The sequence below is a fragment of the Schistocerca piceifrons genome, chromosome 5, assembly GCF_021461385.2.
Source record: "Schistocerca piceifrons isolate TAMUIC-IGC-003096 chromosome 5, iqSchPice1.1, whole genome shotgun sequence".
In the NCBI taxonomy this organism is placed as follows: domain Eukaryota; kingdom Metazoa; phylum Arthropoda; class Insecta; order Orthoptera; family Acrididae; genus Schistocerca; species Schistocerca piceifrons.
In genome coordinates this window covers 173,866,259-173,879,832 of record NC_060142.1, presented here as the reverse complement: position 1 = coordinate 173,879,832, position 13,574 = coordinate 173,866,259, and the positions used below count along the sequence as shown (strand labels likewise).

General features: G+C 37.1%; 1 protein-coding gene across 2 annotated transcripts in view; it reads left to right on the top strand.

The window, feature by feature from the left end:
* LOC124797982 (venom dipeptidyl peptidase 4-like) overlaps positions 1-13,574 on the top strand; it is a 194,332-nt gene that overhangs the window by 137,123 nt on the left and 43,635 nt on the right. For both annotated transcript variants that reach the window (XM_047261161.1, XM_047261160.1), the window contains exons 8-12: positions 10,295-10,464; positions 10,543-10,652; positions 10,779-10,905; positions 10,981-11,207; positions 11,300-11,528. In XM_047261161.1, the coding sequence (XP_047117117.1) occupies positions 10,295-10,464; positions 10,543-10,652; positions 10,779-10,905; positions 10,981-11,207; positions 11,300-11,528 (863 nt within the window). The remainder of the gene's footprint in view (positions 1-10,294; positions 10,465-10,542; positions 10,653-10,778; positions 10,906-10,980; positions 11,208-11,299; positions 11,529-13,574) is intronic.

Here is a 13,574-nt window from a genome sequence, read left to right as displayed (position 1 = left end):
TTGTTTATTTGAGGTATACTGAGGCAAAGTGTTCATCTTTGGCACACTAGTGTAAAAGATGACAAAAAATCTGATAAGTGCAAAATTCATGCGATTTGCATGTTTGATCTGCAAGTTTATTTACCTGTATTTATGTATAAAGTCAACTTACCGTATTTCTTTTTCCTCAGAGTAAAATTGTGCGTCAGATAAAATTGTTTCAAAAACTTAGATCCAAAGACTCCATGTAAAATTTAAACACATTTTTCATCTTGATTTTAGCAATACTCTCGCAGGTATAGTGATATATTGTGTAGTACGGGGTGGGGCAAATGAAAGTGTCCCAGAGAATAGAGTTCCAGGGTGCAAAGAAACACAGCAGTGGAAAGGAAATACAGTACTAACCTGACTCATAGCACATGTTGAAAGTGACAACTTTTTGTCTCTCGGGACTTTTGGGCCCTGGTCAGCAAGTTGATGAAGGCTGATCAAAGCTGGACTGCTGAAATTGCCGCAGTCTCATCCGAAATGTTCTGTTCCAGTTCTTGAAGACTATGAGGATTGTTGTGATGCACCTTGGACTTGAGGCCTTCCCAGATAAAATAATCACAGACTGATAGATCAGGTGGCCTGAGAGGCCAGCTAGGGCCATGAGCAGATTGACCTCTACTAGCAAGTCCATCAAGTGTGAAGATTGTGTAAATGTGCTCCATGGTTTGTCCGGCTGTGTGGGCAGTTGCTCCATCCTGTTGGAAGTAACTGTAGGTCTTTTTCTCCTCCATTAACACTGCCACAAATTCAAGAGTAATCATATCCACCCATCCGGGCCACTTTTATTTGCCCCATCCTGTACCACATCATCAATTTTAAACATAATCTGTTTTTCTCAGAAAAGTAATAAAGTCTGTAGTATTATATCATCAATTTCAAACATAATTAATTTTAAAATGAAACTTTTCACAACAGTACACTCATTCAAAACCAACAGTTCCTTAATTTCATTTTATATTTACATGAAAATAGTTATTGTTTTGAGAATTATTGTATGCTTGCAAACAAATAATTTTGAGAATTTTGATAAATTATTAGTGTTTTGCATGACCTGTTTGTTACTAAATCAGCTTTTATGGTTTACAAGGGGTGGAGAAAACCAATGAGCCTGATTTTTTATCTGCCAAATTTTTTATTTATTTATTGTTTTGAAGAACAGTATTGTCCCCTTTAAAGTAGCTCCTTTCAACAGCTATACATCAGCAGAGTTGTTGTTCCCAGTCTTTGTAGCAGTGCTGAAAGGCTTCATCTGGTAGGGCCTTTAACATGTTGGTCACATTCTTTCAAATATCTTCCAAGCTCCCTAAATGACATCCTTTTCACACATTTTTTCAATTTTGCAAAAAGAAAAAAGCCACAAGGACTCAGATTAGATGAATGGGAGTTGTGGAACCAGGAGAATGCCTTTTGAGATCAAAAACTGTGTGATGGAAGTGACTGTGTGACATGAGGCTTTGTCATGATGCAGCATCCATTTGTCTGCAATGTCCAGTCTCACTCAATTCACCCTTCTACTGAACCCTTCAAAGTACATATTTGTACAATGCTCGTCTGACAGTTTGTCCCAGAGGAATAAATTCTTTATGCACAATAGCACCACTGTCAAAAACCCAAATCAGCATTGTTTTGATCTTTGATTTGGTCTTATGAGCCTTTTTCAGTCAAGGAGATGTCTCAGTGTGCCATTTCTCATTTTGTTGCTTTATCTCAGGATCATACTCAAAAACATAAGACATATCACCTATATCACCTTTGATTACATGATTGAACCACTCATGGTCATTGATAATCGTCTCAAGAAGAACAATGTTGTGATGTTTTTCAGCAACATTTTGACACAAAACATTCGCATGTACAAATCTTGCAGTCAAAATCTGAAGTATGATGAAAATGTTTAAGTTTAACAGATCACCCATCATCCTTATTATTAAACATCAGGCTGATCTCACAAAAGAATGCACATGTTCAATGTTTTTGTCAGTTTTTTATGCTGAAGGTCTCTCTGAGTGAGGTCATCTTCAACATATTTTCGGCCTTCCAAAAATAATTTGTGCAAGTGACAAATTTGTGCTCTTGATAAGAAATGTTCTCCATAGGATTGTTTCAGCTTTACAAAGTTCATACTCGAGAATCCCACAAGCTTAACACAAAACATGACTGCATTACATTACTCTAAATTTTGCTGTTCCATTTTTTGTAACACATAACAATAACACAACTTCACTGATAGTGCTCTAAAAATTTATGTGATGGCTGTAAGGAGATGAATTTTGGACTGAGCATCTGTAAGGGATGAACATATCAGTCTGCACAAGCAGAACAAACAGCATTGCCAGATTGCTTGCATTGTTGTCAGTCTCACTACTTTTCCCACACATCTCATACAGCAGCAGTAAATAAATAATTTACTGTGGCACATTAGTTTTCTCTTTCAGCAGAAGTGTGCACTGTATGCATTATTTGTAAATTAACACTATTGTTGAATTTGTTAGTGACCATAAGATGAAAAACAAGATGAGAAACAATAAAACTCATACCAAGTTTTTGTTGACATAATAGATATCTCATTTTGGTTGTAAATCACATTAGATTTAAAAGGCTACTGATAATGCTTGGTGCACATCAGAATTGTAAATTAAGGGAGAATTAGCAAGCTTAGTTTAAAGTTATTTACTATCTGTTATGTAAAATACACCAGGGACAATGCAATCACAATGTGTTTGCTGTTCTCGGGCAGTGGATGAGTTGGTTGCCATTTGTAAGCATCTTGTATTCACCCTGACTGTTGTCAAGCAATTGAAAGCTACTGCAAGCAGATGTTTCTGGAGGGCTACTGAGAATTATGGAACAGAGATACCAAAGGTACTTCAAGTACTATCCTCTCCTGTGGATACTGTCTCTTACAATGACTCTCTATCCAAGATAACATGCTGCATCCTCCCTATCAAGAAGTCCTCAATCCAGTCAGAAATTTCACTTCATACCCCATATGATCACACTTTTGCCAATAAATGTGGGTGTGGTACTGATGCAAATGCGTTTCTGAAATCAAGAAATATTGCATCTACCTGACTGCCTTGATTCAAGGTTTTCAGTATCTCATGTGAGAAAGTGCAAGTTGTGTTTCACATGATCAGTGTTCTCGGAATCCATGCTAGTTGGCATTGAGGTAATTCTGCTCAAGATGCCTCATTATGTCTGAGCTCAGAATATGTTCTAAGACAAATCAATTTTAAAGATTACAAAGGGTTAGAAACAATTGTAACTGAAGCCACTAACATCTGGAATCAAACTATCTTGCACTAAAAGGAGAGAGCTTTATTTAATGCAGAGGGTTAGCTATAATCAAGAATTAAAGTGGCACTACAAATAGTATTACAAAGTTCTTTATGGTAAACTGCCTATTGGCTTCTGTCTCAGGTTCTTCAGCCGACGTTCATCTAATGATTTTTCTGACGTTTCGCCAGCACGAGTGGCTGGCATTGTCAAAGCTGCACCCTCCATTGCCGGTGGTGAAGCTTTGACAATGCCAGCCACTCGTGCTGGCGAAACGTCAGAAAAATCATTAGATGAACATCGGCTGAAGAACCCGAGACAGAAGCCAATAGGCAGTTTGTCAACAAGTGGCCACGAAAGCTTTAACAATTTTGTATTCTTTATGGTACCTTCAAAAGGCAAATTCTGTGAACAAATTAAATGCAATTTGGAGCAATATGGTGGATGAAATGAATGAACTCAATAACACAAATGATGTTCAAGTTTTTGATGACAGAAGAAGTGAAACATGTTATATTGCGACAAGTTGTGGTGCGTGCAGTGTGGCATAGGGTTTAGCATCACTGGCTAGCATGCTGTGTGTTGCCCGTTCAAAACTGAGCACCAGCAGTTATTTGTTATTTAGTATTTATCACTTCTGAAAGGTACTTGAAATATCTTGTGTTTGTAATGTTTGTATATTCTGGAATATTTTATGTCAGTACAAAGAACAACATTCTGCAATATTTGATATTTATATAAATAGCTGCAGACTCTGCCCCAAAGTTAGTTCTGTTCTGATTGTACACCAGTGTTCACAATAGATGTGCTATCAGTGCTAAATGTTGTATTTCACTAAAGACCCTGCTTTAGGATTTGGACTGAGTCTGATTGTGATGTGACATTGTTTGGTAGATGCCAGATATTTCAAAACATTTACATTACCATAGGTCCAATTACGCAATGGAAAAGCCGTTGTCTACAGGAACAGGAACTAGAATACAAGCAGTACATTGTTTCCATGATCATTATATTCAGTAGACCAATGGATTCAAAGCCAGCAGTAAGTGAGCTTCATATCAGGCATCCATCAGTGTTTTCTGGAGATGCCAGTGCATTGAGGAAATCCAACAGAAAACTATCCAACAGAAAACTGACTCCCCAGCATGGTCCCTATGGCAGTTGTGGAAGACCATCATGACCTCACCTCTCTCATACCAAACAGTTAGAAAAGAATACAGCATTTTTTGGCAGCAAGAACAATCAGACCAAGTAAGGATGAGATAACAGTTATGAATGTCAATCTGATACATCAGGAGGTAATACAGAATGTTAAAGATGAGGTATATCATCTTTAGTACCACACTCTGCCAAAAGCTGAAAGCAGCAGGAGGTGTAGACTTGGGCAACTTGGACTTATGCCACAGCCATCAAATGACAACCCAGGATTCAACAAACACAGGTATAACCAGCTCCTATGCCAAGTACAGTTCCGCATAGAAGAACAGACAGTTGTAGGACCGAGGACAACACCCCAGTATGTTGCCATTGTGGATGATCTGGACACATTGAATGTTACTGGAGAGAAAGAAGACAGTTTTTATGAGTACTGCATCACCAGGTGTCAACCATCGCAACAGTTTCTATTTGCAAAAGTCCCCTGCAAATGATTATAGGCATCCAATGTTGAACACTGTATGAGATGTTCTCCAAAGCACAGTAGCTGTTCCAAGTCACCATACAGAGGTACCAGCTGCTCACTTGAGGTACCAACTGCTCACTTAGCCACCAATTTCAGGAAAACTAAGTGATGTGACCATCTATGTAGGTGAGTGGGTGTGACCACCACAGATGCAAATCCTCTAGGGATGAGAGTCACCAAGATGTCAGGAAATTTCATTGCTGCCATCATCCATGGCCAGCTCTTGTAGGTGTTAGTCAACTTGGGGCCACCTTTTCTATAATATCAAATGCTTTTTGCTGTCCCCAAAGAAGATTATGTTCCATCATAGGAAATCGTCTGTGCTGGAAGTCACAAAATGGGAAATATGTTCAGCCAGTTTGGAAATGTTTTGCAAATAAAGGTATAACTATCAATGAGAGACCACAACCAATTCAATTTGATATTTTAACAGAATATAGTCAGAAAGTTAGTCTCGGATGGGAATTCTTGCAGGCATAAAAAGCAGTCACTGATTGTGGAAGATAAGTGCTCCATGCTGATGAAGCTTTTCCAACAAGCACATTTAACAAAGATTGCTCTGGGTGTTTGTTTGCCATTGAAAATGTTGTTACCCTGTCACCATCAACGACACAAGTTCCAGTCTTCAGTTGAGATGCTCAGTCAAACTGTGAAGCTTTTGTTTCACAGAAAGCTACTCAGGTTCACCAAAGAAATATACATGCCAGTGATGTTCATAATCATTGTAGGTGGTCAAGGAGAACTTTGGATCAGTAATTGTCACACACAGCCACAACTCATTCCTAAGGATGTATGTGTAGAGACAGCTGAACCCTCCTGGGAAGGGCAGCTTAGTGTCACTGATAAAGAATCATGCTCTACAACCACTATGGACAACACAGGAGGGGAACTACAATTTAACTGCCAATAGGATCTTGTCTGGCAAGTAACAATACAGATTAGTGATAGCTGTTCTGCATTACTTTATGCATGCTTTCAAATCTGGAGTGGAGAAAAGACAGCAAAAGTGGCCCACATCAATGCTGTGGATTGTTAACCAGTTAGCCGCCTCTCATTTAGTGTCACCAGCTGAAAGATGGATAATCCGGGAGAAAGGGGAGAGGTCACTACAAGATGACATCACTGAACATTCAGAGAGCCCTTGGTCCTCTCCTGCAGTCTTTGAGAAGGAGTGCAGCACATAGCACTTCTGCATCGACTGGCAATGAATGAACAAAATAATGATGGAAGATGTCTGGTCATTCCCCTACACTAATGACACCCTGGACTGCTTGAAAGGTTCAAAATATTTCCCAGCCATGGATATACTGAAAGGTTACTGGCAAACTGAGGATGACAAGACTGACTGAGAAAAGCCTGCTTAATACTTGAGGCCTCTAAGAGTTCTAAGTTATGTTGTTTGGACTACATAACATTCCAGGTCCTTACAGCATATGATGGAAACCTGCTTCAACACCTACTTTTCAAATATAAGCAAGTGAACTCTAAGTATAGATACATCTCTTTCCTTCACATATTCTCAGAGCTGAGGTAGTAAAGAGTACTGAAATACCTCTCTGATAATAACATTTTAACAAGTCAGTTCAGCTTCTGCAAAGCTTCTCTACTGAAAAAAATAAAATAAAAATAAAAAAACAAAGTTATCCAGTTCACTTTTTCTCTGGTCTTTGTGAGGCATTTGACTGCTTAGATCATGAAATTATGTTGCAAAAACTAAAGTAGTATGGCATTCAAAGCATTGCTGTTGCATGGAGGAAATCATACCTTAACAGTAACAACAGTAGGTCACATTAACTAATGACACAACATGTAAAAGGCCCAATTCACTTTCTACTCCAACACAGCATGGCACTCAAAATGATGAATTTTGTTTTCTAATCTGATGCTGAGCCTCATTCAACAAGATTTTTCACAGCTTTCAATGCTCCATTTTCAAATCTGACTGTATTAGGCATCAACACACTATAGTACTGCCATCTAAAGAAGCTTGTCTTAATTCAGTGTCAAGCTGTAGTAGTTGTATTGAGAAATACGTTGTAATTATTACATCCAAGTTAGTAGGTCTGAAATGGCTTCTTCTTCACTCACAGACCTTTCTGAGGAAGAGACTGTAATGCTTTTAGAGGATTATCTATGTGAAAACGAGAATGACAATAATTTTGATGACAATGATTTTGATGATGACAGTGATTCATTTGTGAACAGTTTGAGTGAAATGATGATGGAATCAGTCCAACCTGAAGAGCTTAAAAAATATCACAGAATGAAAAGCTTTGTATTGTAATGCTTCTGAAAATATATTTGAATGAAAGCGTACATTTGTTTCAATGTATACACTAATTTTCGATCAGTGGCATCACTGTTGTGGTGCTGTAATCTACTTGCCACCAGGTGATTTTGGAAATGTCCTGTGTCTGCATTACAGAGTGTATAAGGTTAAATATGACATCTCACAAGGTTCAGGTTTGGCCCACTTCTGTTTTAGGCCTACATAAGTAATTAACATAGGACATTGGAGAATTAATAAAAACTGTGAAGTTTACTGATGATACCAGTATAAACACATTCATATCAGGCTTAACTAGGAGAATAATGAAGTAGGCTTATAAATGATTCACAGCAGAACACTTTAACCCCTAATATTACTAAGACTCAAATTATACAATTCCAAACAAATAAAAATGTCTTACAGGTTCCAGAAGTAGGGATCAATGGATAATAAATTGAGGAGGTGCCAGCATACAGATAATTTAACCAAAAAGCTCAATTCTATCTGCTTTGCACCAAGAAATCATACTCATTGTGTTGGTCTGCAGATGGGATTGTTAGCATACTTTGCAAACTGTCCTATGTCATAATTCTCTGAGGCAATGCAACTAAAGTAAAAAATTATCTACTCAGTGGAAATGTGCAGTAAGAATGCACATAAAATCAATTGCTAAATTTCTTGCATAAGGTCTTTCACAGGCCTATGGATTCTTACATTTACTTGTCACAGCATAAGCTCACTTGACTACATATTAATCACCCCTTATAAAAGAGAAAACTGGTCATTTTGAAGCACCGTAAGTGCTGTGGAACTTGTACTCTGCTGTCATATGACTCTCCATCACTGTCGTAAATCATAGCAGTGAAGCGGTGTGTATATGCTATTTAGCTGGAAGAATGTAGCACAGTATGATGGGCTGATGAGAAAACTTGACAAAATGGCTAAAAGGAGCTAATCGCATTTGGATGTGCCAATGACCACACAGTGAATAAAGTTGCCTGATTTGTCAGTGTATTGATGTGGAGTGTCTATCTACAAGGAATGGTGTGCCATTTGCAGCCTTGTAACACAGTATAAGAGCAGTGGTAAGAAAAATATCCTAAGCACATGGACTGAAGACAACTATTAAGCACTGTCAATGACAATTGGATTCAGGAATTGCTGCTTTCAGGGGTGGAGAATACAGATCCATCACAACCCATTTTTCAGTGAACATTACAAAATGAACAGCATACAGTGGAATTTGTTAAAAGCTGTTGCCCACAGCAGCACATATAGTTACATGTCTTCAGTGGGTCGAACAACACAGAAACTGAACAGTACCTTACTGGAGGTGTGTAGAATGGCCCAATGAACTATTACTCTGCCTCATTTCAAATGATGCAAGGTGTCTTGTGTACCTATAGTCCTATGAGTCATTTTTGAATGAGGGTGTTTATTTCAACATTCTTGGTAACCAAGTGTTGCCCTTTCTTCTACACCTCCGTAATGACTATACTGTGGACAATATTATTTTTCAAGTTGACAATACCCATGTTCACTGGGCAGCACCTGGTTTGGCACTCAGGCACCCAATCACAACTGGACTGGACCTCTAAATCATCCAATCTTTATCCCATTGAAAATGCTTGGGACTACCAAGTTTACTTCATTCTTTAGAAGTCAAAATGTTGAAATATTTGAAGTTACCAAAAACTATTAAATATTTTTGTAATTTTTCTATGTGGTAATTTTATGGTGTAATGCATGTAAAGTCAGTAAAGCTCTTAATATTTAGATACTAGTGTCAAATAACAGCATGTACGGACTTTTCAGGTATCTTAGCATACTTATAATTATATCCTATGTATTGTAGCATGGAAAATGTAACATTTATTAATAACACAAATGGAAAACACAATAACACAGAAAAAGCACAAGTCCAGAAGCAATGTAATGCCAAGTCAGTGCATGTGTGCAATACCAAAACAACCAGAGAATAATCCAAGAGAAATACCAGTAATGTGAGCAATGACTGTAATCCAAATATCAAACAGTGGTGTTAATAGTAGAATGCCTGCTCTTTGCTATGGCTGTCCTTTAACTGTTAGTTAAGTCAGAAATTCTTGCAAAAGGTGTGGAGAATAGGGCAAGTCCACTGTGTTGTATATCACTCCTGTTAGTGCAGCGGTGACAAGAGGGAGGAAGGAAGGAAGGTTACTGTTTAACATTCCATTTATATCAAGGTCATTAGAGATGATAGTGACAGAAGTGCTGCCAGTGGTGCAACATGGAGAATATTGTCTTCACTCCCTGTGTCAGATACAGCACTAAATATTTTAATATTGTCGGTGGTAAAGGTGAACCTTAATTACAGATACAAGAGGAACACACAGTAATTACATGAGAGAATAACAGTATTCACTAAAACTTGCTATCCTCTTTGCAGTCTTCATATAGAAATGTCATCATGTATACAATACTAAGTAACCCACACACAGATATTTACATATATGCTGGGCACACACAAATAGCTCGACAAAAACCTGAGTTGTGTAATAAGAAAAGCAGCAATTTCTTGACAGTATTGACTTGTTTATGTAGACAAAAATATACTTAGTACTATTTTATGTGTACAAGTAAACACAAAAATTCAACAATGAATAATTATTTGTAAAGAAACAAAAATAGTATTGATATGCAAGATGTAAGATGATCTATGATAGCTGTATTGTTTTATTGATGTATTACATGTCTTAAAGCTGTTACTCATGCCACAATCTATAGAACAAAAGGTCTGCTTTGAATAGTCATTCATGGTACCTAGGATAGAATTATGTGTTGTGCCAACAATAAGAATACGCATCTAGCTGTGCAATAGTTTCAGCATTAGTCTAGTGAAATTTTCTGTTCTGCTAAATATTGTTACCTTTATCATCTAGTACTGTGTATGACAGAGGAGTTATATTATGTTTTCACTTATTCTTAGTCTGCTTATTATTCCAAAAACGTAAACTTAGCAGTAGATGGATCCAGTAATATGTATTGTTTTATTTCAGGGTCTATATTTACAAATGAGAAAGCTTTATGGATTTCGCCAGATGGAAAGAAAATTGCATTTGCTACATTCAATGACACATATGTAGCAAACCTTACAATTCCAGTTTTCACACATAATAGCTACAGGAGTAATAAATATTCACGAAATTTTACAGTTCGTTATTCTAAAGTGAGTACAGCACTTTTTAAAACTATTCCAAGTAATAATTTTGTCCATTTGTCAGAACTGACATTAATGAAATTGTAGACAGGGTCATCCCAGCCTATTGTCACTCTCAGTGTTCTGAATTTGGAGACCAAGAGACAAAATCGACCAAGCACTGTAAAAGTTCCATTGCCAAGAGACATACTTAGAAAGTAAATACCTCCATTACATTATTTTTATTCATGATCAAATACTATTCTTTCTAGACCACAGACTTAATTATATTTACTTCACATATTTGAAAAATGCTAATTATTGTAATTAATATGTCATCACAGTGAACCTATTCTCTCCTCTGTATCATGGATAAACAATGATGAGATTGCATCAGTATGGCTCAACCGACTTCAGAATAAGGCAAAAATATACAGATTTAAATACTCAGATTATCGACATATCACTGAAGTAAGTATTTCCTCAAATATCTTAAAATTCTTGTACTTAGTAACTTATCTGACTGCTTATTTTCTGTGTCTATAGATCCTTTCAATATCAGAAGACAAAGGATGGGTAGCATTTGATTCACCACCATTGTTTTCGTGGAAGGGTGCAAAAATGGTGTTTATAATTCCTCAAGAAGAACATGGCATTGGAGAATATTCACATATTGCTGCAGTACACTTAAAAGCAAATATGTTCAAAAAACTAACAAGAGGAAACTTTAGTGTAACAAAAATAGTTGGCTGGGATCAGTCCCATCACCTACTGTAAGATAAAAACGAAGAAATTAGAATATAATATTTTGTTATAAAATTCTGTCAAAACTGCACACAGTAAGTGTGAATTACTTTTCTTTCAGGTACTTTATAGCAGTCCATGGAAGGTTTCCTGTTGTGCAACACCTATACAGTGTATCTGATCAGATGGAAGGTGCACCACATAATCCATTGTGTCTTACATGTGATCAGAGAACAGTTTACGGAAACATGTTTTGTTTACATAATGATGCATCATTCAGCATTAATGGTACATACTACATTTTGAACTGTGCTGGTCCTGATGTCCCAGAAATTAGCTTCCACAGCAGGGTAAATAAAATATTCAATTATCTCACTTTGATATGATAGTTCCACATGTGCAGAATATGTTTCTATGCCATCAAAGTTAGAAAATAAAAGCTTTTTGAAATTTGTGTGCACATTTTTAAGAACTTATCAGTCACTTAAATATGATCATCTGGAGCTATGTTAACAGATACACAGATTAAAATCTATCAAAGGGAAAATACACTTGAGAAAGACTTGCTGCTCATCACTTACCCCCAAGAGGTGAAATTTCAGTACTACCGAAAGACTCACATAAAAAGGTGGGTCCCTCTCATCTTGAAATCTGAGTGACCTTCCCTTCCTTTTTAACCTTCTCTAACCTATCATTACTCCTTCCAGAAGAATGAACTATTAGTTCTAAAAGGCAGGATAGTGTATGCACTTTTGTGTGTGTCTGTTGATAGTACTAAAATTTTGCATCCGGGAGTAAGTATTGACTGAAAATTCTCTCTCATAATTTTTTAGGTTTGAATCCTCATCAAAGAGGAGATAAATATATGAAACAGGAGAAAGAATCTATGAAATGTACTGACACCAAAAATGGAAAAGTCATTGGAAGTCCTAGGGCAGGACAATTTCATGTTAGGAACAACACTCTGAAACTGTTTTATGCAATATGTTGCTTTCCTAATCCACTGTTCGGGACAACTTTCTAATCTCTTCCATATCTATACCTCTTGCAATTCCTTTTTTTTTACCTATTTTCTAGATTTATAGCCTTTTGAGAAAAGCAGTTTTTTAAACTGTGAAAAGTACAGTGTCAATCAAAGTTTAAAGCAATATGTTTGTTACCCCCTTTACTTGTTCTACCTATAGTAAATGATGAGCAAAAGCTTATCTTCTGTTGCAGATGATGCTAATACTCCTTTTTTACACATGTTTCTATAAATATATTCATTTAGTTTTTAACTTTTCATTCACAGTCAAAGTCAGTCCCATACTCAGGAAATGAGTTTTGGGAGCAGATGCAGGAACAAGGAATCCCCAGGGAGGGTCCTAGTGGAGATAATTTTCTGTTGTTTTCCTCCAGCTGGTATAGTGTAGCAGTGTTGTATTGTTATGATGAGAGGGGGACCACAGAGCCTGTTGGTGGCACACTTCCCTCACAAAGCCCCTAGAGGATTTCTGAGCTTAACATCCACATCTGACAAGTGGCCACCAACAGTGTCACATGCCCTAACTCCATGTGGAGAGATTTGAAATTTATCTCAGGATATTTGCACAAAGTCTGGTTAGCAGTAAGTGTATGCCACTCATCTAGTCCTTGACAACTAAATACTGTCAATGAAATTTTCATTGTTGATCAAGATTCAAACCTGGTAAATTCAAGTTGAGTGCTACTATGCAGGCATGTATTATCAGTCTTTCTTGCAGTGGTGGTCTCTTCCTTATAGGAATAAAATTTGATCAAACATTGTAAACTCTAGGTAGGAATATCAACAATATAGGCAAAGGCAGATTGCTACTTACCGTAAGGAAGATACGTCAAGTTGCAGACAGGCACAATTAAAAGATGCTTATGTAAAGCTTTCGGCCACAGCCTTCATTAGTAAAAGAGAGACACACATCATTCACACACATAAGCAAGCACACCTCACGCACATGCGATTGCTGGAGTTAGTGCTCATGTGCTGTTGTGTGTGCGTGAGGTGCCTACTTGTTTGTGAAAATGGTGTATGTCTCTCTTTTACTGATGGAAGCTGTGGCCAAAAGCTTTATGTAAGTGTCTTTTAATTGTGTCTGTCTGCAACTTGAGATGTCTTCTTTACAGTAAGTAGCACTCTATCTTTTCCTACAGTGTAACAACAAAATTTAACTATTTCATATGTACACAGCTATCAATATAGTGTATTAAGAGCCTAAGTCTGATTTTTATTCTGGTTCATCCCTGAAATGCTGTCTGTTTTTGAGATGAGAAGCAGACTTTAGGAAACATAACATTAGTTAATAAAATATTCAAACATTTTACTGAGCCATGTTATATAACTTTGATGGCACTCAACTGACATTGGAGAAGTGAGGTTCAGG